General features: G+C 41.6%; 1 protein-coding gene and 1 non-coding gene across 9 annotated transcripts in view; both read right to left on the bottom strand.

Annotated features, from left to right (window-relative positions):
* Window positions 1-27,758, bottom strand: part of CNOT1 (CCR4-NOT transcription complex subunit 1) — a 139,482-nt gene that overhangs the window by 72,474 nt on the left and 39,250 nt on the right. For 2 of the 8 annotated variants that reach the window (XM_063312880.1, XM_063312885.1), the window contains exons 11-20: window positions 26,793-26,963; window positions 26,076-26,203; window positions 25,002-25,242; window positions 22,544-22,663; window positions 21,000-21,122; window positions 20,641-20,792; window positions 5,275-5,425; window positions 3,979-4,183; window positions 3,306-3,431; window positions 1,190-1,314 (exon numbers count right to left, since the gene is read on the bottom strand). In XM_063312880.1, coding sequence (XP_063168950.1) covers window positions 1,190-1,314; window positions 3,306-3,431; window positions 3,979-4,183; window positions 5,275-5,425; window positions 20,641-20,792; window positions 21,000-21,122; window positions 22,544-22,663; window positions 25,002-25,242; window positions 26,076-26,203; window positions 26,793-26,963 — 1,542 coding nt within the window. Of the gene's footprint in view, window positions 1-1,189; window positions 1,315-3,290; window positions 3,435-3,978; window positions 4,184-5,274; window positions 5,426-20,640; window positions 20,793-20,999; window positions 21,123-22,543; window positions 22,664-25,001; window positions 25,243-26,075; window positions 26,204-26,792; window positions 26,964-27,758 lie in introns of all 8 variants that reach the window. The other 6 variants (XM_063312877.1, XM_063312881.1, XM_063312879.1 and 3 more) reach the window with 3 other exon arrangements.
* On the bottom strand, window positions 5,011-5,144 carry LOC134504200 (small nucleolar RNA SNORA50). Its single transcript, XR_010068635.1, has one exon. It is a non-coding gene; the product is annotated as a small nucleolar RNA SNORA50 (small nucleolar RNA).

Raw genomic sequence — 27,758 nt, 5'->3', positions numbered from 1 at the left:
AGTCAAATGGAACTCTCTGTAGACAAGGTAGTAAATATAATTTTCATTTGCTAGGCTAGGTTTCACAAAATTTTTAAAGTCATTATTTAATTTTTTTTTTTAAGGAAGAAAGGGTCAAGCCTCCCTCAAGTTGTCCTTGACTCTTGGTGACTCCATGGAACATTCAGTTAAAATTCAGATCTGACCAGCTTTGTTTTTTCAAGACAAATCAGGTCAGTGACCACCTGCTGTGATATATCACAGATTCAACTATGTTTCTTAACACACACTAAGTACGAAGCTAGTGCATTTTAAAACGGACTGTGAAATGGTCCAATTAATACTTTTAGATCACTCTGCCATTTAAAGACAGCAAAATTCTGCCTTAAGTGGAGTGTGAGACCTGCAAAGGAGGACATATTCTCCCAGACAAGAATTTTTCCTTACAACTGGGCTTAATCAAAGACTGAATCCTTTATAAAAAATACCAGTGTGGGTTTAGTTGCTAGAACCTCTTATTATCTGGCATATAATAAGGCACACTTAACAAAATATATCAGCAATGAGATTTATCAATGGGATTAACTTTTACAATACAGGCAGTCCTCACTCATCGACCGCAACTGGGACCAGCAACTCCATCACTAAGTGGAGCATGACATCAGGTGACTGCACCAACTTACGACGTAAGTTCTGGTTATGGTCGTTAAGCAAATCACCTCGGGTTGTTAAGTGTGATGTCATGTGACCATGACTTGCAACTTCCTGCAGGCTTTCCCACTGATTTTGCTTGTCAGAAGTTAGCTGTGAAGGTTGCAAATGGTGATCACATGACCACAGGATGCTGCGACCATCATATATGCATGCTGGTTGCCAAGTTCCCAAACTGTGATCACATAACTGTGGGGACACTGCAACGGTTGCAACTTCAAGGACCAGTCATATGTCTCATTTTTCAGTGCTGCTCTAAGTTCGAATGGTTGCTGAACGAGTGGTCAGTAAGTGAGGATTACCTGTAGCAGTTATGTTTTGCATACAGCACATATCAGAAGCACAAAGGTTGTCTGTAACTGTACAGAAGCACATTCTGAAACTTTCAATTTTCATTCATTTGAAACCCAACAGAAAGTCGCATTGCAAGCACCTCCTACCCCAAGAGTTTGATAATACTTGAAATAAAAGCATTTGCTATATAGGCTCTCCAACTCACCTCATCTACAGACATGGTGGGATGGGGTGGGTGATTATAAATACGCTGAAAATAGCTGTTGGCTTCATCATCAATCTCTTTGCTAAAGTGCTGATTAGCCTCTGGCCATACCTGAGATAAGTCAGCTGTTGGGAAAAGGCACATACAAATTAAGAACATGAAATGCTGCAAAATGCATTTATTTTATGAAGCCAAGTTAACAGAAGCCATCCTACAGTATTTCAACAGCCTCTAACAATCAGGGAAATAACTGGGAACCAGCACACCTATAGGAAGAAGCCCCACTGAAAGGTGGTCGTGTTATCTAAAAAGCAGGCCAGCGTGTAAACGTCTCCCACGTGATAAGGATTCTCCAAGTCAGACAAGAGATTTGGGCAGAGGCTGAGAGCACAATGAGACAGCCTTTGGCAGGGAATATAAAATAGCCCACAACTTATTTCTTGTGAAAGAGTAAGTGCCCGCAAACAGGGTTTCCAGTAAGAAAATCACATAGAAGCAAGCAGCAAAGACTCAAAGGATTTCTTGGTCAACACAACTGAAGGCTCCAAAGGACACAGGAAACCACACTGGCAGGTGCATGTCAGACAGAAGATCTTCTAAGGAGTTATCTTCCCATAGGAGAACAATGAATCCAACTAAATTATGGCTGAAGGCAGCTCAATAAATATATACTGTGTGTAAAAAACACAAATCACTTAAATGTCAGAGAAAGGTCAAATTCAGGAATATTAGAGAATGAAGAGGAAATGAAACCAAGATGCTTGCTTCTTGTTAAGTGTAGAAAATCAACAGTGTACAGTTGCAGGCAAAAGTTAGGCCACCTGGCCAAAGTGTATGTCTTGGTGAATCTTAATGAACAGCTACTGACCAAACCTCCACATGGCACAAAGTTTAAACTTTAACCAGCCTTCTGATGTTTCCTGTAGCCACTCAAGAATCCTTCTATTCTTGCTATGGATCCCCCCCCCAAAACTGCTCAGATCTGCAAGGCAGGACTCCATGGATCACTGTCAACAATCAGCTGAAAAGTTTAGCTGACAGTGATGTAGGTTGCCTCAAGCCCACAGCAAAATGTTGGTTATACAACAATAATCTCCACACGCAAGTTCTCAGAACTCTTTTCTCCAACCTGACCACAGGAACCATTGTCTAAAGTATACAAAAGCCTGAAACTTTTGCAACAAAGTGCTCTGGATTAACAGGACATAAATTGAACTGTTCAGCTGTGGTCATAAAGGATACATTCAAAGAAAAAAAGGTGAAACATTTGAAGAAGAGAGCCAGTATGGTATAGACACCTAAGTTTCACGTTTCTAGAAATGTGAGTTCTAGTCCCGCCTTAGGCATGAAGCCAGCTGGGTGACCTTGGGCCAGTCACTTTCTCTCAGCCCTAGGAAGCAGGCAATGGTAAACCACTTCCGAAAAACCTTGCCAGGAAAACTGCAGTCACCAGGGGTCAACACTGACTTGAAGCTACATACGTACATTTGAAGAAACTAGCACCTTGCCAGTGTTAAGTACAGCAGTGGCTCTGTTATGCTTTGGGGTTGCATAGCAACCAGTGCACAGGAAAACTTGTGCAGGTGGAAGAAAGGATGATTCAACTAAATATTAACGTATCCCAGAAGGAAGTGAGGTTGAAAAAAGATTGGAAATTTCAGTAAAACTACAATCCAACATATACCTTCAAATTAGCCACAAAGTACTTACACAAAAGAAAGATACACATTTTGGAATGGCCTTTGGAGTCCCAGACAATATTGCTGAACATCTGTGGAAAGATCTCAAACATGCTGTACATTCAAGGAGAGTTAAGGATATATTTTTGAGCTAGAACATTTCCTTAAGGAAAAGTGGGGGGAAATTCCAAAAGCAAGAACAGAAAGTCTCTTAGCTGGCTATAGGAAATGTCTGGAAGCTGTAATTTCTTCCAAAGGAAATGTTGCAAAGTACTGGCTGAAAGGGTGTCCAAAGCTCTGCACCTCCCTTAGTCACTACTTTTTTATGCTGAATCTGTACAGCACCATCAACCCACTGCATCCTAAACAAACAAAAGCTACAGACTCATCAACCTTCTCAATCAAACAACATTACCACTTACAAGGTTTCACCTTACTCTGCTGGAATGTAGGCTGGTTCAGTCCTGATGTGTTCAGTTTTCTTGGCACAAATGGATCATTATTCACTGCAGGGAGGCCAAGGGCCCCAGTTCCGATACCCAGACTATCTGTTGTAAGACCACCTACTGAAAAGAACAAAATAATTATCCCCTTTATACCTGCAACTCTGACTTTAGAACAGTATAGTTATCCTCACCTTGAAAAAGGCCAATAATACAATATACAAGGTAGACAGCGTTCAAATTATAGGGCCCAAGGATTCCACCACCCTGAAAATATAAAGGGCACTGCAGAGGTCAGTGATAGAGATAGTTCCGTACTCAAATACATGCCAATCAGCACTTGCTAAACTGAAACAGATTCCTCTATTTTCCGTGTATTCAGACATGCATTATTTCAGATCCTTTCTTTTTCCTTTCATCTGCAAGCTCAGAAAATTTAGGCCTTGGGAATAAGAAAGCAGTATCACTTGACAAATAACTGATTCTTAAGAATAGAGGGGTATGTGTTGAGTTTTGGGGATACAGAGAAGAAAATATAACAAAAATAGTTTCCCTTTAAATGAGAACAGGAACAAGCCATTAATGTCTGGCCCCAGAAGCAGGGTCAGCATGACAACTACCAGCCCTATTTCCTTAATGAGCACTAGCTTCTTCAATGCAACTTTACCTGGAAGCTGTGAAGAGAGTCCACCAATCCCGCTAAAAGGTGTATTCTGGTTTTGCGTGGAAAGTGGTGGAAATGCTTTTGCTGGTGACTGAGGAGTACTAAAAGCAGAACTCAAGTTTGGAGGAAACCCAGGCACACTCTGGGTATGAGGAACTGTTGGACCGCCTAAACTGAGAGATGCCATCCCAGCAGCAAGTGGATCAATCTGACAAGAAGAATAAAATATTAAGGAAAAGGAAAAGTTGTCTCTATATTTATATCAAATGGTTTATCATCTTTATTAAGATCACACATGCAAAATCAGTAACATTTTACATCAAATCCTAACATGATGAGTCTATTCCTACTAACGTATGAAGAATCATGAAAATCAGGTCAAAAGGCCCATCGGAAGCAGCTTTTTGTTCCCAAAATGCCAATCATCTGCCCGAAAAGCTCAAAAAACAACTGGTATTTTGCCTACCATACCAGAAATCAGATAATATATGGCCTTTATGACTGAAGCCATAGGTAGCCTTAAGGTCTGAGAATACAAAGAGACAGGAAGTAAATAAACAATAAGCAGAGCTAATCAGAAAGGCTAAGAGGAGAAATCCACAGAGCAAAAGTATCTGGAAATGGATAATGCCAGAAGTCAAGGTAGACTTCTTGGTTTTGAAACAGTACATAGATTAAGCATAGGTAAATTTGGTGGAATGGAATGAGTTTGATATAGCCGCTGTACATAGCAGCACAATAAGTAAGGGTGGTGTCATTTTACCCATCAAAAAGAGATGTTTCTGCAGAATTCTGTGGATGGTTCTTCTAGTTTATAATTTAATATGCAGGACAATTACCTTCCAACTGACCACAATACTGTTCAGTAATTCAGCATGGCCTTACTGCAGATAATAGTTTCTTTTTTAGTTACGCTCACACACTTTCCTTTCATTCATGTTTTTTTTCTTTTAATCAGCAGAATAGAGCCAAATACAGTATTTAGAAAATAAATAATGAAAGGGCACAAAAATCTACCTCTGAGTGCAGTGCTGGAGATGTTCCTTGCTTTTTAAAAGAGCAGCTCAGCTGAGAGCTGAAGAGCCCCATTATAACAAGCCCTTACAATCTAGCACTGTTGCTTGGCCTGAGAAGCTGTAAAAGGCCAGTCAGGTTCAAAGGTAGTGCTTAACCTACAAGGTAACATCCACCAAGTAAAGAAGATAGGATTAACTCCTGAATGAAGCTGAATTGTGTACACACAAAAAAATCAGTGGGCAGAAGAACTACTACCTGCTTTTTCTCACATTTTCTACCTACCTGCACAGGGGAGATGGCATCCAGACTGCTAGCACTGGGGGGACGTCCTTTGGGCATCACACCAGGTGGTGGCTGTCTGGCCTTGTTCACCACATTGCTGCAGTTGGCTACCATGGTGAGGATAGTTTCTGATAGCTCTTGCGATACACTTCTAAAGGAGAAACAAAGTTATTTTACTTACAATTACCAGCAATTTAGTTTCTTCTAGTGCTGTCTAAAGACCTATTTGGTCCTAGCTAGAAGCCTGACTGGATGGAAGAGCTACCAAATCCTCCATCTTAGAACTGACTTGCTTGAGCTTAGATGTATTTTCCTCAATATATTCTAATATCATCTATAACTGAGGGACAAACAACGTATTTTATTTATTGATTTTATTGATTAATCATATTTGTATAGCTGCCATCTCACAAGAAAGTGACTCTGGGTGGCATACAACACTCAATCAAAAGAACCAATAAATGCATATAAAAAAATAACTAAAACTATAAAAACTATAAAAAACACACAAAACAAGAGAGGATGATGTCAACCGGAGTAAGGGAGCCATCACAAAATCCCCCGCAAACCCCTGGGACCTGATCACACAGCCAGGTCTTGAGAGACTTGCAGAATGTTAAAACGGATGGGGCTAACCTCACTTCTGGGGGGAGAGGATTCCACAAGGCAGACACCACGGGAGATATTTTAACAATTTTCCCCCAGTGAGCACTTGCTGGGGAACCCAGTCCACTCCCCATCTGGAACTAATTCCCAAATAAACAGACAGAAGAACATGAAAGAATTCTGAAGACAGTTGGTAAAGACTAGGTTGTTTTAGGTGGGCATTCAGGGATTGAGATGTTGTCCATGCATGTACGTAGGAAGTGCATGATGGTACTGGTAGTTGCTCTTTTCTTTCAGTATTTGTATGTCCGCCCATCTTAGAGCACAACTCTGGGCTGCTCACAACAACAAAGCTACAAAACCATAAAACCAAAACTAAGAACCTGGTGCCTCAGTCACTCTCCTAGGATCCCCCAACAAATATCCACAGGCTCCCAACACTACCCCAGTACCAGAGGTAGGGGCCTGCTGGATTGCTAGGGGGAGGGTGTACCACAAGTTAGGGGCAGTGATGGAAAAGGCACACTTCCTAGGTCCCAACAGATGGCAGTATTTCAGGCAAGGGATCTTGGGCATGCTACCCTATCTGAGCTAGTGGGACAGATATCCTCAAGGAGAGGCAGTTCCACAAATGGCCTGGTCTGTGCCATGTAGGGCTTTAAAGGTGATAACGAGCACCTTGAATTGTACCCGGAAGGAAACAGAGCCAGTGCAGCTTGCGCAGCCGGGGTGTAACATGGGCAAACATAGGGGCACTTAACACTGCATGTGCCGCTGCATTCTGGGCCCACTATACCTCCTGGGTGGTTTTCAACGACAGTCCCATACACATCATATTGCAATAATCCAAGTGGGAGGTGACGAGGCATGAGTGACACTATGTAAGGCCTCCTAGTCCAGGAAAGGATGCAATTGGCACCCAAGACAAATCTGTGCGAAGGCCCCCCTAGCCACAGCTGCCACCTGCTTTTCATGCAGGAACCATGAGTCCAGGAGAACCCCTAAGTTGTGCACCAGCTCAGTCTGGGGGAGTACAACTCTGTCCAGAGTCAAAGATGACATATCACCAGACCCTGGGGGGCCAAAAACCCAAAGCCACTGAGTCTTGCCAGGGTTGAGTTGAACACGGTTCCTCCCCACCCAGACCCTTGCAGCCTCCAAGCACTCAGTCATTCCCGCAACAGCATCACCTGCCCAGGCAGGGGTGGAGATGTACAACTGGGCATCATCAACGTATTGATGATAGTGCACTCATGCCATTGAACGATCTTGCCCAGCAGTTTCATGTAGATGTTAAAGAGGAGACATAAGAGACACAACCCGAGGCACCCTGCATGTCAAGAAAGGAGGAGAAGCACCACAAAAACAGTACCTCCCACTCCTAGCCCCTGAAGCCAGTCCAGAAGGACACCATCATAGATGGTATCGAAACCTGGTAAGAAATCCAGGAGTGCCAGTCTTCCAAAGGTCATCTTGTAAGTGCAACCAATGCCATCTCAGTACTGTATACCAGCCTGAACCCAGGCTGAAAAGGGTCCAGATAATCCACTTCATCGAGGGTCCTCTGTGGCTGAATGCCAACCACCTTCTCAACAATCTTCTCTAAACAGGAAGTTTGGAAACTAAAGTTATCCAACACTGTTGGGTCCAAGGATGGCCTTCAGAGAAGGGGGCATACTACCACCTCCTTCAAGGCATGTAATATCACCCCTTCACACAAAGAAGCACCTCTATTTGGCACTGGTGAAACTCTAACCCAGCCTGAAAAGGTCCAGATAATCCACTTCATTCAGGATCCTCTGAAGCTGAGCACTAACCACCCTCTCAACAGCCTTCTCTAAAAAGGAAGTTTGGAGACTGGATGAAAGTTGTCTAACACAGTTGGGTCCGAGGATGGCCTCTTGAGAAGAGGGCACAGAGACAATTCAATACACTTCAACTAAGAATGCCACCATATTACACTGAGTGAAATAATCTCATACTAAGTAGGGTTACACCTGATTAGCATTTGATGGAAGTCCACCAGAAACCCCAGGCTGTAGGCTAGACTGGGAAGAAAGCAGAGGAAAACCACTTCCATGTTGCTGCCAAGAAAATTACCTAGGAATGAAGTCTGATTCAGTTTTGACCTTGAAATATGTAAACTTTAAACCTAGATCCAATATTTATATTTATATATGAAAAAACATTTTATTAATTTAAGACAAATAATCAGTTTTGCATATAAAAATGATGAGGATTGTGCATAAGTGTTCTCTATATAGAATTTGTACATTATTCCAACTTCTGGTGAGGAGAAATGGTGGAAGGCTAGTCCTAGAGAAGCTCCATAGCTAGGACTTATAGCATGGCAATTATTGGGTGTCTCAAGATCTATTTCGAGACACGAAGCACTCTCTTGGGAAGGAGAAGCTGGCAAATCTCCCTGTGTCTTCTGAATGGCTGGACCTCATCGAGGAATTGTGGAGCCGCAACGGAACTGAGAGAGTCAGCCGGGAAGCACAAGAACCACCTTGTAGAAGCCGCGTTTGAATCCTTTTAAAAGGACAATACTTCCAACCACCTCATTTCTAAAATCACTTCGTTGTACTTTAATTCAAGAATTCAAAGAGGCCATCTCTATTACAGAAAAACATTTTCTCTTGGTGGGATTTTCATTATTTGTTTAGGCTTCTTTAGTGTGTTTCTACAGAATTTAAAGAACCAACAACTTGAGCAGGCAACTTTAAATATTTATTGTCTTATAGAAGCCCCATCTTTTTCTCCTTTTGGTTTTTTCTTATTCTAAACAAGCTGGTTCAATTTGCCTTTTAAAAAGATATAGTACACTTTAATATAATTTTCCCTCTTCTTGTTATCACTAGAGGGAGCTATTAAATTGCAATACAAATTATAAATAAATTATATTATGAATACTAGAAAGCAAGTAAGACATGGGTCTGGAGAATGTGATTGGATAAAAGGCATGTTTGAAGAATATACCCTTAAAACTTCGCAAACTATTATTCAAAATGTTAACCAATCGTTGGAATTAAAATTTGCTGATTGTGAAAGAAGGCTTGACAAAAAATTGGAGAAGATGGAAAAAGAAAATGGAAGGAGAATTTTAAAAAGTTAATGATAGGGTTGACCTGCTGGAGAGTGAAAGAGAGAATGAATTTGATAGAATTGCACTATTGGAATTAAGAGATAAAGAATTTTGTTTAAGATTTAGGGGAATACCTGAAGTTAAAGAAGAAGAGCTAAAAGAAAGGATTATACGAGCCTTGGCATCTTTAATTGATTGGGAAGAAGACAAGATGTTGGATGAAATAGAAAAAAATTTCCATATTAATGCTAAATATGCAAATATACATAATAAACTGAGAGATGTACTGGTAGAGTTCTCCAGAAATAAAATAAGAGATTTGGTTTTGCAAGCACTCTTTGATGCTAAACTTAATATTGAAGGTGAGGATATAATTGTGCTGAAAGAAATACCAGTAAGGATCTTAAGAAAGAGGAAGGAATATGCCTTTTTGACTGATGTGTTGAAAAAGAATAAAGTCCCTTTTCGTTGGAAAAATTAGAAGGGGTGATTTTCACCTTTCAACAAAAAAGATTTAAATTAACTTTGATTCCTAAAGCTAAAGATTTTTTAGTGAGACATAGAATGGATTTGGAACACAACCCAGGTAGAATTAAAAAAAAGGAAGGTGCAATACACAGAGAAGAAATGGCTGTTATTTCTAAAGACTCTGATGCATTACTCACATAAAAATGGATCTGAAGTGCCTCACATGGAATATAAATGGAGCAAACGCTCCACAAAAAAGGAAAAAAGTTTTTCATTATTTAAATAAACTGAAATATGATGTGATTTGTTTACAAGAAACACACATAAAGAAAAAAGATATAAAATATTTAGTTAAGAATTTGGGGCAGGAATTTGTTTCAGCTAATTCAAAGAAAACTAATGGAATTGTAATTTATGTTGAATTTTATTTGAAACCCCGTTTGTTACTTGCGGATGAATATGGCAGATATGTGTACTTAAAATGATTGTAGTGGGAATATATGCATCAAATGATGATTAAGTTCTATACGAAACTTTTGAATGAACTGTAAGTCTTCTCATACCAAAGTTGGTGCTTGACGGGAGATTGGAATGGAGTTACCATGCCATTGATCGATAGAATATCTGAGAAGCAAATTAAAATTAAACAAGGAAAATTACCCAAAGTCCTTTTTTGACTTAATGGAAAATTTGGCATTAGTAGATTCCTGGAGATATAAAAATGGAATGGCAAAAGATTATACCTTTTATTCTGAGAGATATAAATCATTCTCAAGAATCGGTATGATATGGATCTCAACAGACTTGGCAAATAGCATTTCCAAAGTGGACATTTTACCAAGGACCTTCTCTGATCATAATCCTGTAAGTATGGTAATGAAGAAAATTTCTAGAACTTTTAGATGGAGATTGAATGAAGCTGAGGTTGTTGAGGACTGTAAAAGGAAATTAAAAGATTTTTTTGATATTAATTTAGATAATGAAATAGATATAAAAACTGTGTGGGATACTAGTAACAATCGAAGTGAATATTTGTAGCTCAGGGTTGAACTGTGGAGTCCCTGGTGCTCTCTGAGCCTTGTTGTTTTCTTGCAGACGTTTCATTGCCAGACTAGGCAACATCTTCAGTGCAAAGAGGGAGCGGGCCTTGCTCTCAGTTTATATACCATGGCTTGCCCTGCTTGTGTTGGTGGGGGTGCTGTTCTCTTCTCTGGAGTTCCTTGATTGGGCTGGTGTTTGATGCTTGGTTGATTGCCTAAATTAATAGTTCCTTGATTAGGGTGTATTGTGCTGTCTGATGGTTCATCTGGTGTTCATCCTAGTGTTGATTTTTGCATATCTGGGCGTTGATTGCTGGGAAGGATACTAGTAAAGTGGTTATGAGAGGGCATTTTATTTATCACAATCGAATTATTAAGAAAAAATCTCAACAAAAATTACAAATGGTTTTAGAGCAGATTAAATTAAAAGAGAAAGCTGCAGAAAAAGCCATCAGATAATATTGTTTATCAACTTAAATTATTATACTAGCAAGTTTCAATGTTAACGGTAAAAGAAATAGAAATGAAATTAAAATATGCTAAACAGAGATATTTCAAATTTGCTAACAAACCAGGAAGATGGTTAGCATATAAATTAAGGAAAGAAAGAGAGAAGAAAATGATTACTAAAATTCAGGGAGGTAATGGTGAATTAGTGGACAATAAAAAAATTTTTTAAAGCATTTTATAATTTTTTCCTAATTTATATGAAAAGCAGGAAATTTCTTTGGAAAAGATTGATAAATATTTGAATAAACAAAAGTTACCAAAACTTTCACAAGCACAAAAATTAATACTGAATAGCTCTATAACCACATTTGAAATAGTGGAAGCTATAAAGAAAACTAAGTTAGGAAAAGCACCAGGATCCAATGGAATATCTGCAATGTACTATTGCAGATCAGTTTCTTTTACCTTTTAAAAGATTGCTGAACCCAACAAAATTGAATTCATCAATGCCAGACACATGGAGGGAAGCAAACATTGTACTCATACCAAAAGAAGGACAGGACCCCTTTTCAATTAGGAATTATAGGCCAATTTCACTGTTAAACAATGATTATAAAATATTTGCATCTGTGTTAGAAGAAAGGATGAAAATAATTTTACAGTACATTATCCACCATGATCAATGTGGATTTTTACCTAAAAGACAATTAAAAGATAATGTAAGAATTGTGCTAGATATCACAGAATATTTACAATATCATAATGAATGTCAGATGGCCCTTATTTTCTTAGATGCAGAGAAAGCCTTTGATAATTTGAATTGGATCTTTATGTTTAAGGTTTTGGAAAGTATGGAATGTGGAGAATCTTTTATAAAGGGACTTAAGTCAATTTATACGTCCCAAAGGGCTAATATTATTGTGAACAATGAGTTGACTGAAGCACAGAAATAGAAAAAGAAACAAGGCAAGGATGTCCTTTATCACCTCTGTTGTTTATTTTAGTGTTAGAAGTTTTTAATGGGGACATTAGAAGGGATGGACAAATAAAAGAGTTAAAGATTAAACAATAGGTTTTTAAGTTAAGGGCGTTTGCTGATGATCTAGTCTTGTTATTACAGGATCCTTTGGACTCAGCTGAACATTTGATCAAAAAATTGAAAGAATTTCAGTCATTAGTGGGCTTTAAAGCAAATGAACAAAAAACAAAAATGTTAATTAAAAATACGACACTGATTAATCAAGAACTGTTGATGAGAAAGATGGGCTTTAAGAGTGAAAAAGAGATAAGGTATCTGGGAGTGATTTTGTCAACTAAAAATAGTGCCATGTTTCAAAATAATTATGGTAAAATTTGGAATGAGATCAAAAAAGATAAGATGGGGAAAATTACACCTGTCTCTTATGGGGAGGATTTCTGTAATCAAGATGAATGCATTGCCTAGGATGTTGTTCCTTTTTCAGATGATAGCAATTTTGTCAACAAATATAATATTTAAACAATGGCAAAAAGATATTTCAAAGTTTATTTGGCAAGGTAAAAAACCAAGAATTAAGTATAAACTGTTACAGGAAGCTAAGGAACGAGGAGGTCTGGGGTTGCCGGATTTAAAATTGTACTTTGAGACATGTTGTTTCCTGTGGATGAAGGATTGGGTAACTTTAGAGAATAAAAAATTGTTACAACTTGAAGGTCATGAGTTAAGATTTGGATGGCATGCTGTCATGTTCACCATTCCAATGTTGCTGGTATATCGTTAACGTTTCGCATGTCATTTCACTGATATGTGTTTCATCTGGGAAGGGCGGAGGATTCCATCTCGGGGAGTTGTTATCTGTTGGCTGCTGGGTTGGAATGTGTTTGGGTTATCTCATGTGTTCAAGGTTACTTTCCCAGGATGGCAGTTCAAACGGTTACCAGCACCTGGGGGGGGGGGAGTTTGCAACGGCAGGGCGAGGGGAGGGATTACGTTTGAAGCAAGGGTTTTTAGTTTGTATTTGGCACGCTTTTATTCATTCTCAGCTTTCTCTGTATTTGCATACTATTCTTTTAATAAATCAGATATCATTAAGTACCTGCTTGTGAGTCTGAGTCTATTAGGATAGGCAACCATTACATAAAGCTGAGAATCCAAAAAATTTTTTTCCGTTAGCCCCTTTCCAAATATAATTTGTGAGGGGAAGTGCTAGCGATGAGCAAACCAACTCCACAAACCATGGAAAGCGAGGAATCGAGCGAGGGGGAACCCGATTCTACAGTAATAAGAGCAGAGAGAGTCCCTCCTTGAGAGACTTCAGAAGTTCGGGAGGGGTCGAGCTTCAGCCCAGGAGAAGAGGAGGTTGGAGGTAAAAGAGCCCCTGATCCGACCGGCGAGTCACCAGGCGAGTTGATCACCTGGGATGAGACACAGGGAACCCTACCAGAGACGTCAAGAACGTCTTGGAAGCAGCGGTACCCGTTGTCCCCAACCGTGGTGAGGCAAGAGAGAAAGGAGGATTCCCAAACCCCGGATTGTATAAAACTGTTGTTATTCGTTTAGTCGCTTCCGACTCTTCGTGACTACATGGACCAGCCCACGCCAGAGCTTCCTGTCGGTCGTCAACACCCCCAGTTCCCCCAGGGACGAGTCCGTCACCTCTAGAATATCATCCATCCATCTTGCCCTTGGTCGGCCCCTCTTCCTTTTGCCTTCCACTCTCCCTAGCATCAGCATCTTCTCCAGGGTGTCCTGTCTTCTCATTATGTGGCCAAAGTATTTCAGTTTTGCCTTTAATATCATTCCCTCAAGTGAGCAGTCTGGCTTTATTTCCTGGAGGATGGACTGGTTGGAACTTCTTGCAGTCCAAGGCACTCTCAGGATTTTCCTCCAACACCACAGTTCAAAAGCATCGATCTTCCTTCGCTCAGCCTTCCTTATGGTCCAGCTCTCGCAGCCATATGTTACTACAGGGAACACCATTGCTTTAACTATGCGGGCCTTTGTTGTCAGTGTGATGTCTCTGCTCTTAACTATTTTATCGAGATTTGTCATTGCTCTTCTCCCAAGGATTAAGCGTCTTCTGATTTCCTGACTGCAGTCAGCATCTGCAGTAATCTTTGCACCTAGGAATACAAAGTCTTTCACTGCTTCTACATTTTCTCCCTCTATTTGCCAGTTATCAATCAAGCTGGTTGCCATAATCTTGGTTTTTTTCAGGTTTAGCTGCAAACCAGCTTTTGCACTTTCTTCTTTCACCTTCATCATAAGGCTCCTCAGTTCCTCTGTATAAAACTGGTGGAGGCTAAATTGGAGTCCTTGGAATTCATGTTTCGGAAAATGTCCATGGACTGGGGTACACGGGAGAGGAAGAGAGAGGAGTCTAGTCATAGGTATTCGACTCCTTCTTCGCCCCCACCTTCCCCGGAGGAAAGGAGTAGAACCTGGCACCGGGAGGAAGTGAGAGCGCCGAGGGTAAAAATTTCGAGGTCCCCTCCTCGAGAGCGGAGATCCTTGGGGGCTAGGAGGAAGCCTGACCGTCCAGCTGTGGCGAAGGGACCACCCGGGATGGGGGTAAAGGACTTTACCATGAAATTTGATGGGGATCCAACTAAGCTGTCGTTCTTCCTTACCAATGCAAGGAGTTATATGGACGAATGGGAACAGCGTTTCCGCTCAGAAAGAGCCAAAATTAATGCCATTGCCACTAAGCTCAAGGGGCGGCCGGCCGATTGGTACGTACAGTTATGTCAATCGGAGGCCCCTGAGCTGGAGGAGTTCGAGGAATTCCTGTGGGCGTTAAAATTACACTTTGAAGACCCGTTAGCTAAGGAAAGAGCAAAACGGGCATTGAAGGAGCTGTGCCAGGGGCCACGATCGGTGGCAGACTACGCTCTGGAATTTAAGGCGTTGGCTGGAAAAGTTGAAGATTGGTCCCAATCCATTCTGATAGAACTTTTTAAGGACAGTCTGAATACGGAGGTCCTAAGGTGGTCGCTTGGGCGAGACGACCCGGATTCCCTGTATGAGTGGATACAGCTGGCAGGGAAGGCTGAGCATGCCCATGAAACTTTTGCTCACTGGAGGGCGATGAGATATTCTAGGCTCAGCAAGGGTTCCCGCACTGCTGCACCCACTGGAAAATCCGGCCAATGTGCTTGGGAAGAGGAGCGAGAACGCCGCTATGCGAAGGGACAATGCCTCCAATGTGGGAAGGACGGTCACCGAGCAGCGGTGTGCCCGAAAGGAAAGACTGAGGAACGTCCGGGAAAGTCGTCGGGGAAATCTCCCTCTTTACCCAGGAAAATGAAGGCGGCTTTAGCTGAGACTGAAGTGGAGGAAATTCCTTACTTCGGGGACGAGGGGGAGCCCGAATTAATCCAGCCGGCGGGAAACGCCAGCCACCTGCTTTAAAGGGCACCTCTGGGCAGGTGGTAGAGGAAGGGCACGACCATATTTCGGTGAGTGGTAACTATCCCACACTGACAATGAAAGTGAAGCTAGGCTCCCGCACAAGAACTGTTGAAGTGTGGGCTTTGATCGATTCAGGGTGTTCACGCTGCTTGATGCACCCTGACGTGGTGACTGCTTTGGAGTTACCCAGTTTCCCTCTAAAACGCCCCATGATTTTTACTCAGCTTGATGGCTCTCTGGTGGGGGGAAAGCCAGTCACCCATTCCACGGGCATGGTGGCATTACAAATGGGCAGCCACCGTGAGGGGCTGCCGTTCGTAGTGGCGCCTGTGGGGGGTCCTTTAGTCATTCTGGGGATCCCTTGGTTGGTCCAGCAAAACCCATATATAAATTGGGTGCATAGGACTTTGACTTTTGGGGATGGTTTCTATCAAGCCCCTGGGGAGGACGACGCTCCGCAGGTAGCAGTGGGGAGGGCGGCGGCAGCAACCCCGCATTTGGCTGCCACCCCACTGGAAGGCTTGCCGGAGCAATACCAGAGTTTTGCAGATGTGTTTGGTGAGAAGGAGGTGGACCAGCTCCCACCTCATCGAAAAACTGACTGTGCAATAGAATTGGTCCCAGATGCACAACTGCCAAAGCCAAAAATCTATGCCATGACTCAAAAGGAACTGGCGGCGCTGCAAGAGTTTGTGGACAAAAACGTGGCCAGGGGTTTTATTGAACCAGCTAATTCGCCAGTGGGCGCCCCCATTTTGTTTCGAGCGAAGGATGGGACATTGAGACTTTGTACAGATTACCGCGGATTAAATGCAGTTTCGATATTAAACAAATATCCTTTGCCAATAATAAAAGACATGTTAGCACATCTGGCCAAGGGGAAGATCTTCTCTAAGCTGGATTTGAGGGAAGCCTATTTCTGTATCCGTATACGGGAGGGGGATGAGTGGAAGACTGCTTTCAATTGTCCTCTGGGCTCTTTCCAGTACAAGGTTTTGCCTTTTGGATTGGCGGGGGCACCTGGGGTGTTTATGCAATTGATCAATGAAGTGTTACATGAGCATTTGTTCAAAGGGGTACTGGTTTATTTGGATGATGTTTTGATTTATACTGAAACGCTGGAGGAACATGAGCACTTGGTCAAGCAAGTACTTAGCAAACTGAGAAAGGCTGAGTTTTATGCTAAACTGTCTAAGTGTGAATTTCATAAGACTCAGCTTGACTATTTGGGGTACAGGATTTCGGACAAGGGTATTGAAACAGACCCTGCAAAGATTCAAGCTATTCTGGAGTGGGAGCGCCCGCGCACTTGCAGGCAGCTCCAGAGTTTTCTTGGCTTTTCCAACTATTATCACCAGTTCATTCAGGGCTTTGCAGAAATTGCATTGCCTCTTACTGATTTGTTACATACGAAGGGGCTGGGGGACACACGAAAGGTGAAGAACCCGGGAGCATTGCTCAATTGGACACCTGAATGCCAGCTGGCTTTCGACAAACTCAAAAGCCTGTTCACTGCTGAACCTATTCTGCAACACCCTGATCCCACTAGACCCTTTGTGGTTCAAGTGGATGCTTCCGATTTCTCAATTGGAGCACTCTTGCTGCAGGCTGCCTAAAGCCCTGTGCATATTTGTCCCGCAAATTTTCTGAGACAGAGAGGCGATAGCATGTTTGGGAAAAAGAGGCTTTTGCAGTCAAGGCTGCTTTGGACACATGGCGCCACCTCTTAGAGGGGGCCAAATGTCCTTCTGAAGTTTGGACTGACCATAAGAATTTGGAAGCGCTCAGCATGGCCCATAAACTCAGTCCTAAGCAGATCCGCTGGGCTCAATTTTTCAGTCGCTTTGATTTCAAATTGAGGTTCATTCCGGGCAAGAAAAACTTCCTGGCTGATGCGCTTTCCCACCTGCCCCAGGATTCGGTCCAGGCGCCTGACGTTGTGGGTACACTGTGGACGGAACCCCAGTTGGGATTGTAAGCTGTCACTCGCAGTCAGACTCGTGCGCAGCTGCCCTCAGCTGGGGGAAGGCCGGCGGTTCCTTCGCAATTGCAACAAAAGTTTCTCTCCGAACTGAAATCTGACACTTGGTTGCAAGCAAATAGAGACAATGTTACATTTGACAGAGGCTTCGCTTGGAAGCAGAACCGCCTCTATGTCCCTGACAGTTTGCGAAGGGAGGTTTTGAATAGATCGCACGATGATAAAGTGGCTGGTCATTTTGGCTTCGTGAAGACCTTACACCTGGTACGCCGCCAATTCTGGTGGCCTACATTGAGATGTGATATCAAAGAATATGTTGCTTTGTGTCCTGTCTGTGCCATGTCTAAACGGAAGGGGGGCAAACTGCAAGGCTTGCTGCAGCCTGTAGCCAGTCCCTCCCGCCCTTGGGAGGAGGTTTCCATGGATTTTATTGTTGAACTGCCTCCTAGTCAGAGAAAGACTGTGATTTGGGTGGTGAAGGACTACTTTTCCAAACAAGTCCATTTCATTCCCTGTGCCTCCATTTCGTCTGCTCCGCAATTAGCCCGGCTATTCCTAGTCCATATCTACAGGATTCACAGGAGCCCCTCCCGCTTGGTCACAGACCGCGCAACAGAGTTTACTTCTCAGTTTTGGCAGGCATTTTTGAAGCTGGTGGGCACTAAGCAAGCATTGTCTACTGCGTCGCATCTGGAGACTGACGGATCTACAGAGGCTCTTAATTCTACCCTTGAACAATTTTTGCGGGCATTTGTCAACTATCAGCAAGACAATTGGGTTGATCTCCTGACTTTTGCTGAAGTGGCTTACAATAACGCCGTCCATCAGAGCACAGGACACACCCCTTTCCGTACTGTGTTTGGCAGGGATTTTGTTCCCATTCCTGATTTACTTCAACCCACAACACCGCCCTGTTCTGCTTCTGATTGGGCTGCGCACCTGGGTGATTCCTGGCCAGTTATTCAACAAGCGTTGGCAGATGCCCAGTCCGCCTACAAACTGCATGCTGATAAGAGACGAGCCCTTCAACCTGCTTTCAAAGTTGGTGATAAGGTCTACCTTTCCACCAAGTTCATTAAGTCTCCTCAGCCCTCGAAAAAATTGGCTCCTAAATTTGTTGGTCCTTTTCCCATTGTGGGAGTTGTGAACCCTGTCACATTTAAATTGGATTTGCCTCACAATCTTAGACGTTTACATCCTGTTTTTCATTGCAGCTTGCTCAAGCCTGTCAACCACTCTGATTGGTGGCATCTGCAACCTACACCTCCTGCGCCAATTATGATTGACGGACAGCAACATTTTGAGGTGAAGGAGGTCCTTGATTCTCGCAGGCTTCGTGGCACCTTGCAGTACCTCATTCGATGGAAGCATTTCCCCCACCCTGAGTGGGTGGCTGCACGAGATGTTCAATTTCCTGTTTTAGTTAGACGCTTTCATCTCGCTTATCCTATGAAACCTGCTCCTTAGTTTTTTTTGGGGGGCGGTATGTCATGTTCACCGTTCCAATGTTGCTGGTACATCGTAACGTTTCGCATGTCATTTCACTGATACGTGTTTCATCTGGGAAGGGCGGAGGATTCCATCTCGGGGAGTTGTTATCTGTTGGCTGCTGGGTTGGAATGTGTTTGGGTTATCTCATGTGTTCAAGGTTACTTTCCCAGGATGGCAGTTCAAATGGTTACCAGCACCTGGGGGGGGGGGAGTTTGCAACGGCAGGGTGAGGGGAGGGATTACGTTTGAAGCAAGGTTTTTTAGTTTGTATTTGGCGCGCTTTTATTCATTCTCAGCTTTCTCTGTATTTGCATACTATTCTTTTAATAAATCAGATATCATTAAGTACCTGCTTGTGAGTCTGAGTCTATTAGGATAGGCAACCATTACACATGCTTACCTGTGGTACGATAAAGTTAAGGTAAATAAGGAGTTCAAGAATCATTACGTTAGGAAGGCTATATTACAGATTTGGAATAAATACAAAGTTAGATTGTCACCTAATGTACCTTCGTGGTTATCACCCCAGGAAGCATTTGCTAGAAGAGAAAATGTGGGAGAAACAAAGTGGTTAAAGTATAAAGGTTTATTAAACTTTGAAGAAGGTGAACCTATTTTAAGACAAGAGAAAAATTAGAGGTAGAAGGTCTCTCGTGCCACTGGTTCATTTATATGCAATTATTTGAACATTTTAAGTTGGTCAAAAAGAATTATAGATTTGTAAACAAAATAACTTACCTTGAGACTCAACTTTGTATGAATGATGAACATATTATTAACAAATTGTACAAGGTGTTATTACAAATGAATTTGGAGGATGAACAAGTCAAGGACTGTATGGTTAAATGGGCTACAAACTCTGGATATAATATTATGATGGAACAATGGGAAAAATGTGGACAAAAGGTTTAAAATTTATGTTGAATTATAATTTAAAGGAAAACTTTTATAAAATAATGTACTGCTGGTACCTAACACCTGTCAAGTTATCAAAAATGTTTGATAATGAATGTTGGAAATGCTCACAGGGAGAAGGAACCTTTTATCACCTCTGGTGGACGTGTGAAAAATAAATAAATTTTCAGACCAGATAGGTATTGTTATTCAAAAAATTCTTAAAGTAAATATATATATAAAAAAACCAGAATTGTTCTTATTGGGTTTGACAGAGAAAGAACTAGAGAAACAGCATGGAAGTTTGCTTCTGCACATGATTACTGCTGTGAGAATACTTTATGCTCAATGATGGAGGGAACCACAAATACCAACAATGGAAGAATGGACAATTAAATTAATGGACTTGGCACAAATGGCAAAGCTAACTGCTCTAATAAGAGATGTCCAGATTTGTAGATTAATGGCAACCATTTCTAGATTACCTGCTCATGACGGAAAAAAATGAAGTTATGATTATGGGTTTTACTGATTAGTGGGTTTGTTTGGACAGAAATAATGTTAATATAGATAAATTAGCAGTAAGAGATTATTTTATTTTAAATATACTTATATCTGTAATCGGGATAGCCGGAAGTCATCTCTTTGTCCTTATTTTCTATTTTCACATTTATAGTTTGTGTCTTTTTTCTTTTAAGTCTATCTTCTATCTTTACTGTATTTACTGTTTTGTATTTTAACTATACTTAGATAAAAATAAAGTTAAATTGAAATATCTGTTAAAAAAATAGAATTCGTATATTATTCCAACTTGCTATTTGTTCATAAAGTCTTCACATCAACCTTACTGACTGATTGAGTCTGTGGCTGAGCCACAGCACATCTCACTCAGAAGCTCCCCTCCTCAGCTCTAAGCCCTTACCAGGCTTCATTTTATAGAAGATCATAATTTGCTTACCCAGCACAAGCCTGAAGGCAAGCCAGCATTGTTGCTAGTGTCTCTGGTGGAAGTTGAGCACTTTTGGGCTGGTCTTTCTCTGGAGCAAGGCCACCCAAGATAGAGGGACATCTTCTCTTCAAGAAAGTCATACAAGCTTGGATGAAGGGCTCCTAAGGAGGAGAAGTACAATTCTGTACGGGTTGCATGTAGTATAATAAATTCAAGCACAATAATAAATGTATAGATAAGCATTGGTTAAGTTAAAGCTCAACACTTTTAAGTGCATACTTTTTAATATATATACATACACATTTTAAAAGAAGCAACAGTTTCATCAGAAAAGGACTTGCAGGATGAATTAAGAAAATCCTACTTACCCCATGCTCCCGGATTTTATCTGTGAGCCATTTGTCTAGTTTGAGGTATTCCCGCCGAGAGGCAAGGGCAGCAAGATCAATAACAAAGGCAAATGGAGTACCATTCAGCAGCATAGACAACGCCTGAAAAAAAAGAAAACTGCTAGTCCATATGGCAAGCTTGACTTCACCTATCATGCTGCCCTTCCCATAGTGGCCATGCAGATTCATTCCCACCACACAGCATTTGTTGTGGAAACAAAGCAAAATGTCTTCCGGGGTGGTGGTTTCTTGGGAATTCTAAGAATTACAAGGGGGTGAAGGTGAGGTGTGTGGGAGAGAAGTGAATGGCCACAGGAAGGGTATGCCTGTTGAGGATGAAAATGTGCTCAGAAGCAGAAAACTATTCCTCCTCCTAATTCCTCCTTGGCCTGGAATCTTGGTCTGAAACCATCTTCCTCTTCAGCACCTTTAACCAGGCGCTGCAGGCATTTTGATGACTGGATAGAGCTCTCAGTAAGAATAGAAATATACTGAAAGACTGGAAAAACAAAACCCAGTAGTTTGTAAGTACCAACTCACAACCTACTAGTTATCTGAGGACTGATACAGCTTGTCCAAGCACAGCTCTGATCCATTACGTGAGGGTTACCCAGGCGCTCTTGTACAAACTTGGGTTGACTGGGCTACTCGGGGGACTGTCTCTCCCCAGTTGTTAAAGGAGAAGTATCCTTTATCAAAGCTAAGTATTTACTCTTCCAAATTTGCTTTTTTCGTGAAAACATTTTCAATCTTATTTATTCTAGGAAAGTGTTTGGGTGAAAGAACCATTGATTTATAAAATTATTTGGCTCTAATATAGTTAAATTTGGATCCATTGTTTAAAAGAGTCTGCCAAAATGAATGGAATCATATGCCGTGCTGCTTGATAATATATTATCACATTGGGAGTGCCCCTGCCTCCCTGTTTCTGAGGTCTATATAAAATCCTTTTATTTTATTTATTTATTCTCAATTTTTTTGCATGAAAAAAATTCCTTCCTTCCACCCGCTTGCCCATCCACCAGTACCTTAAAACCCATTCTGGAATTTCACTGGGAGGCACTGAAATAGAAAACTGAGCCTTGCAAGGATTTTCATTTTCACTGCCATAATTTGCCCTAAAATATTGAAATGTTTTGAATCATGGTCGTGTTAATTGCTGCTGTTGATTGGTTTTTCTCAGCTGCTACATAAGTTATTTATGATTTTGTTATATGGTTTTTATCTTATTTCCAAGTATTGTTCTAGTCCCACCTTAGGCATGAAGCCAGCTGGCTGACCTTGGGCCAGTCCCTCTCCCTCAGCCCTGGAAGCAGGTAATGGCAAACCACTTCCGAAATCTTGCCAAGATTAATCCAGGCAGTTGCCAGGAGTTAACATTGACTTGACGGAACACACACACAGAAAATAATTTAAAAATTTAAAAATGTAGCTTTCCTCTGCGCTAGAATCGCATGTGTGGCACCAACACTAGCACCACAATCACAACCCCAAGCAGAATCAACACATAAAATTAGACTCACCTTCAAGTCTTGGGCCACGTCTAGAATACGTGATAATTTTGCTTGGTCATATTGTTCTCCTCTCATGTACCATTCTGCCATAGCATGCATGATGAGCTGACGAATTGAAGGGGACTGACCCTAAAAAAATATTTAAACATTAGTCTATTATAATAATTATTTAGTTGTTTAATTTAGTGACAGAGACCACATCCCCTGCTCCACTGTAATACTGTGGTATTGGAACTGAGTATGTTTTCACTGGATCTGAGCCCAAGACCACAATATTTTTTCAACTCGCAGGCTTCTCTATCCCATCCCCTAACCTGAAAGCAGAAAGGGAACTATTCGAAGTGAGTATTTGGAGCTCAGGGTTGAACTGTGGAGTCCTTGGTGCTTTCTGAGCCTTGTTGTTTTCTTGTAGACATTTCATTGCCAAACTAGGCAACATCTTCAGTGCGAAGAGGGAGTGGGCCTTGCTCTCTGTTTATATACTGTGGTTTGTCCAGCTTGTGTTGGTGGAGGTGTGTTCTGGTCTTTTGGCTTTTCTATTCTCTCTTTTGAATGGTATGTAAATGTTGTTTAAGTATGGTTGTTTGGTTAAGTATGGTTAAGTCTGTCCATGTGTTGTGAGACTGAGGAGTTTTCTTCGTGTCTTCTGACTGCTAGTTGGTGTTCGTGGATGCACTCTGCCAGTCTTCTGCCTGCCTGTCCTACATAGTGGCTGCTATAGTCCTTACACTGCATGTTGTAGATGACTCCTGTTTTCTATTCTTGGGCTACTGGGTCTTTTGGGTTACTTAGGATGTTTTGAAGAGTTTTAGTTGGTTTATGTGCTACGGTGATGCCATGTGGTTGTAACAGTCTGTTGGTAGTTTCTGAGATGTTTCTGATGTATGGCAGTGTTCTCCTTTTCATAGCTTCGGTTGGTTGGGTTATAGTGGGTTGAGTGGTCAGGCGCTTTTTGATAAAGTGTGGGGGGGTGTCCATTTTGCTGGAAGATGCTGTACAGATGATCTTTTTTCCTTTTTCTGGTGTTCTGGGTTGCTGCAGTGTGTTAGTGCTCATCTGAATAATGTTCTTACGCAGCTCCTCTTGTGGGAGGTTGGGTTGTTGCTTTGGTAATGGAGAACTTGGTTAGTGTGGGTAGCTGTCTGGTAGACTTGTGTTTCTAACTTGCCATCATTTCCTCTGCTGATGAGGATGGACAGACTTAACCATACTTTCAACTGGGAAACTGTGAAAAGCCAAAAGACCAGAACACTCCCTTGCCAGCAATCAACACCTAGATATGCAAAAATCAACACTAGCATTAATACCAGATGAACCATCAAACAGCACAATACACCCTAATCAAGGAACTATTAACTCAGGCAATCAACCAAGCAGCAAACAACAGCCCAATCAAGGAACTCCAGAGAAGAGAACAACACCTCCACCAACACAAGCTGGACAAACCACAGTATATAAACAGAGAGCAAGGCCCACTCCCTCTTTGCACTAAAGATGTTGCCTAGGCTGGCAATGAAACGTCTGCGAGAAAACAACAAGGCTCAGAGAGCACCAAGAACTCCAAAGAAAGGGAACTACTTCCTGTTTCTGACTCAGGTCTCTCAAACGGCCAGCCCTGTCTAGAAATACACGAAAATCTTTGGATATCCACTGGTCTGCAACCCATCGGATCCCTTTTCTAAGACGAAATATGCCCCCCCCCACTTTTGCTCTTCTTGCAGATCTCCTTACCGCTCGGTTGAAATGAACACCACCGTTTAATTTACCCGCAATTGCTTGCTTCCTTTAAGCATACTGTCAGACACATCTGCTGTGTAGAAAATAGCACTGGGGGAAGCCTACTAAGAACATTATTGAGACCAACAATTTTGACATTCAATTCATTTTCCTATTTGAAATGCTGTTCCTGTGATTAAAGATGTTAAAGGTTTGCCAAAAATATTTCTCCTGCCTTTCCATAAAGGCATTTACTAAGATAATTAAATGAAAGTGCAACACATCTCTGGAGGGTATATAGCACCCAGAAGAACTAGGCCACGTGGCATCAATATAACAGTCCTGTTGGAATCTATAATAAGAAAACTCTGCAAAAAATTCTCTTCTCTCTCTTCTGAGGTAGCAAAGGCATAGGGAACAGCAGGCTTTTGTCTACTTTTCTTTATACCAAACAATCTCACAACAGATCCCAGGTAGTACTTCAAGCCTGGCTCTTCATTATTCCTGGATCCGACAAAAATTAGAGAGACCTGGAAAATCATCAGGCTATTTAGAGTGAACTCCAAGGATCTAGATAATCTCTCTCAGTGATCTCATAGCATACAGTAACAGAGCACAGCTTCAGACACACCACACAACTGAACCAATACCATACCGGTCTTCTGTGGAAAAAGCAGAGTGGCCAAAGAAAAAGCAAGATAGCTCCAGTTTTGCCCTCCTCTGTCAAAAAAATGCCTTTTCAAATCCTTACCTGCCCATGCCATGCATAATGCAAGATGATAGCAGAATTTGGGTGGTTGCCAAGGAAAATGGGCATAAGTGTGGAGATGAGTTCATGCCGCAAAGTATGCCAAGAAGTGTTGATCTGTAGCAAAGCCAAGACCAACATATCTGGACAGTGCTTGATAGGGAAGCTGAAGAGCTGCTTGACTTGTTCATACTGGCCCACCTCTGCCAACCGCAACAGGGACTCAATTAAATCTAAGCTCTTCCTAACAAAACAGAAAAACATCCAAATATATGAGCAAGTTCACATGACTTTGGTTTTATATGTATCAAATACAGTACATCTACATTTACTGTACACGTGCAACAAGAATGCTACTCTTTGTACACTTCAGTGGAGATACATTCTAGCTGCATCCCATCTGGATTCCTGTAATGTCCCACATGTGAGACCGTTTTGAAAAGTGTACAGCTGGCCCAGAATACTACAGCCAGATTGACCATGCTACTGCTTATGAAGAACATGGGCTTCCTTCTTAAAATGGCTCCATGGGTTACTGGTCTGTTTGTGGATGCACTTCAAAATACTAGTTATCACACATCACACACCGCATTACTGAGACCTGAAAAACCATATTCACTGTGTACACTGGAAGCATTTGTGATACGGTGGTTTTAATTGTCCTGAATTACACTGGTGTTTGACTACATTTATCAGTGGAAAAATCTTGGAAATAAACGCACAAGGTTTGGAAAAGCTAAACATTAAAACAGGCTACAGAGGCTTTAGAGTCCTATGAGTCACTCCTATCCCCTAGAGTCTACTTTCTTAATCCCACGATTGCAATGTTTAAAAAATTGGGACAATCCACTGAATTTACACACCTCACTTGCATGCAACTGGTTACAGACCAGCCAATATGTTCAGTGCCTGGAACAGCCTGCTCTGCTAATCTCGTTGTCCCTTTGGTTGATTTATAGATTTGTCTGTGCACTTGGTGCCTCAAAAATTCTTTTTATCAGAGAAGTCTCACCATAAATACTGTAATCACTTTTGACTTCAAAAGTAAGTGCGTCTTAGAAAGACAACGCTGCTTACCACGTGGCAATTTCGCGATTATCCTCCTCAGGTGGTGCTTTCAAGATATCCGTGGCAACAGTATGACAGGGATAGTCAGCAAAACAGAAGATCTCTGGGTTAATGAGGGAATACTGAATGAATGAGAGCTGCAAAAAATGACATCATTGGAATAATCATTTCAGGCCTTTAACCACATTACATGTGGATCTTCATCAGCTTTTCTTTCACATTTTGTTTCCACTCTTATGCATTTAGGTTACTGTTGTTTTTCTGTTCACTTTCAGAACAAAATTTTAAAAACTTTGATTCATTCTCCTGCTATGACTAACTTATCACCTCTGGCTATGTACCACTGCATTATTACAGGAGGGAAAAAAATCTCATATGCTCAAAGCTCAGTTTCTAAAGCAAATATTCCATTCTTTGAAGCTCTCAAAGTTAAGTTTTAGTTAAGATCTGCAACCAGCAAAGACACTGTGATTGCTGCTACTCTGGTCCTGCCTCCCTTCCTGTGTTCTTTTAGATCCTAATAATACATCCTGGTATCACAAGCATTCATTCCAAAGCTTAACATCAGAAAGATCAGCTATTTTTTAAAAATTCTAGATCATACTACACTAACTTTCCAAGCAAAGATTCATGAATTAATAAATAAGTAAATTTTATATATAAATGGTAGTACAGTCATTGGAAAAAAATGAAAATGGAGAAAAAACCTGGGAGCTGCATATTTACCTGGCCTTCTGCATGTTTCCAAGGTCTGTATATAAGGTCAACTGGAAAAACTTCTAGTCCTAATCCTCGCTGGACCCCATAAACCACAATTTGCAGCCCCTTGCTATCACGAATTTGGAATCCAGGGTGGTCCAGCTCATAGGTTACTTCCTTGAAGTTTAAGGCTGGATTCTGCACAGGATATAAGAAGATAGCAGTTTAATATACAGCATTTCCTACTGCTTGTTCCAGAGATTATCAACTGGCAATCAGATAAATATATTTTAGAAAGTACAAAAAAGGTAGTATTTACTGTTTTCCTGGTCCTAAAACACAACCAAAACAAAGGAAATGAAGTGACTAGTCTACCTCTCAGCTTATCAGGGAAAGAAAGGAATATTTGGATTGGACACAGGAAGACTTGTGCAAGGCCACAGGTAGCAAAAAGCCACCCAGAAGGAAGTCAAGAAGAGGATGCTGAGTGATGGAGGAACATGATACCACAAAACCAGCTCATACTCTCTACAGCCTGAGAACTGATTCCAGTGCCTTCCCCCGATGATGTTTTAGATTTCCTAGATGAAGAGCAGCTACCATAAGCCTCAGGAATCAAGAAATAAAGACTCTGGACATTCTGCAAGGGGAAGGATTCCCACCTCTGCCCTGCAGCAATTGGAGATGGTGACGGGAGACTCCCTACTGAGAGGGACTGAAGCAACATTCTGTGGGCTGGATAGTCTGTCAAGAGAACAGACCACCTGTTCCTCCCTGGATACACCTACAGTAAGTAACAGAAAGACCTCAAGACTCTTTATATCCACTGAGAATTATCCCAGTCTCCTGATCCACATGAGAATCCAAATGACTCAGCTAGACGAAACCTTAAAAGACACTGCAAGGGACTATGTCTCAGGGTATACTCAATGCCTAAGGAATTTTACTGTGTGAATGTGATAATGCCAAGGTTGTTGTACAGCTGAGAGCACT

The sequence above is a fragment of the Candoia aspera genome, chromosome 11, assembly GCF_035149785.1.
Source record: "Candoia aspera isolate rCanAsp1 chromosome 11, rCanAsp1.hap2, whole genome shotgun sequence".
Classification (NCBI taxonomy): Eukaryota; Metazoa; Chordata; class Lepidosauria; order Squamata; family Boidae; genus Candoia; species Candoia aspera.
The sequence above is the reverse complement of the archived record's forward strand: the minus strand, read 5'-3'. Positions and strand labels throughout refer to the sequence as shown.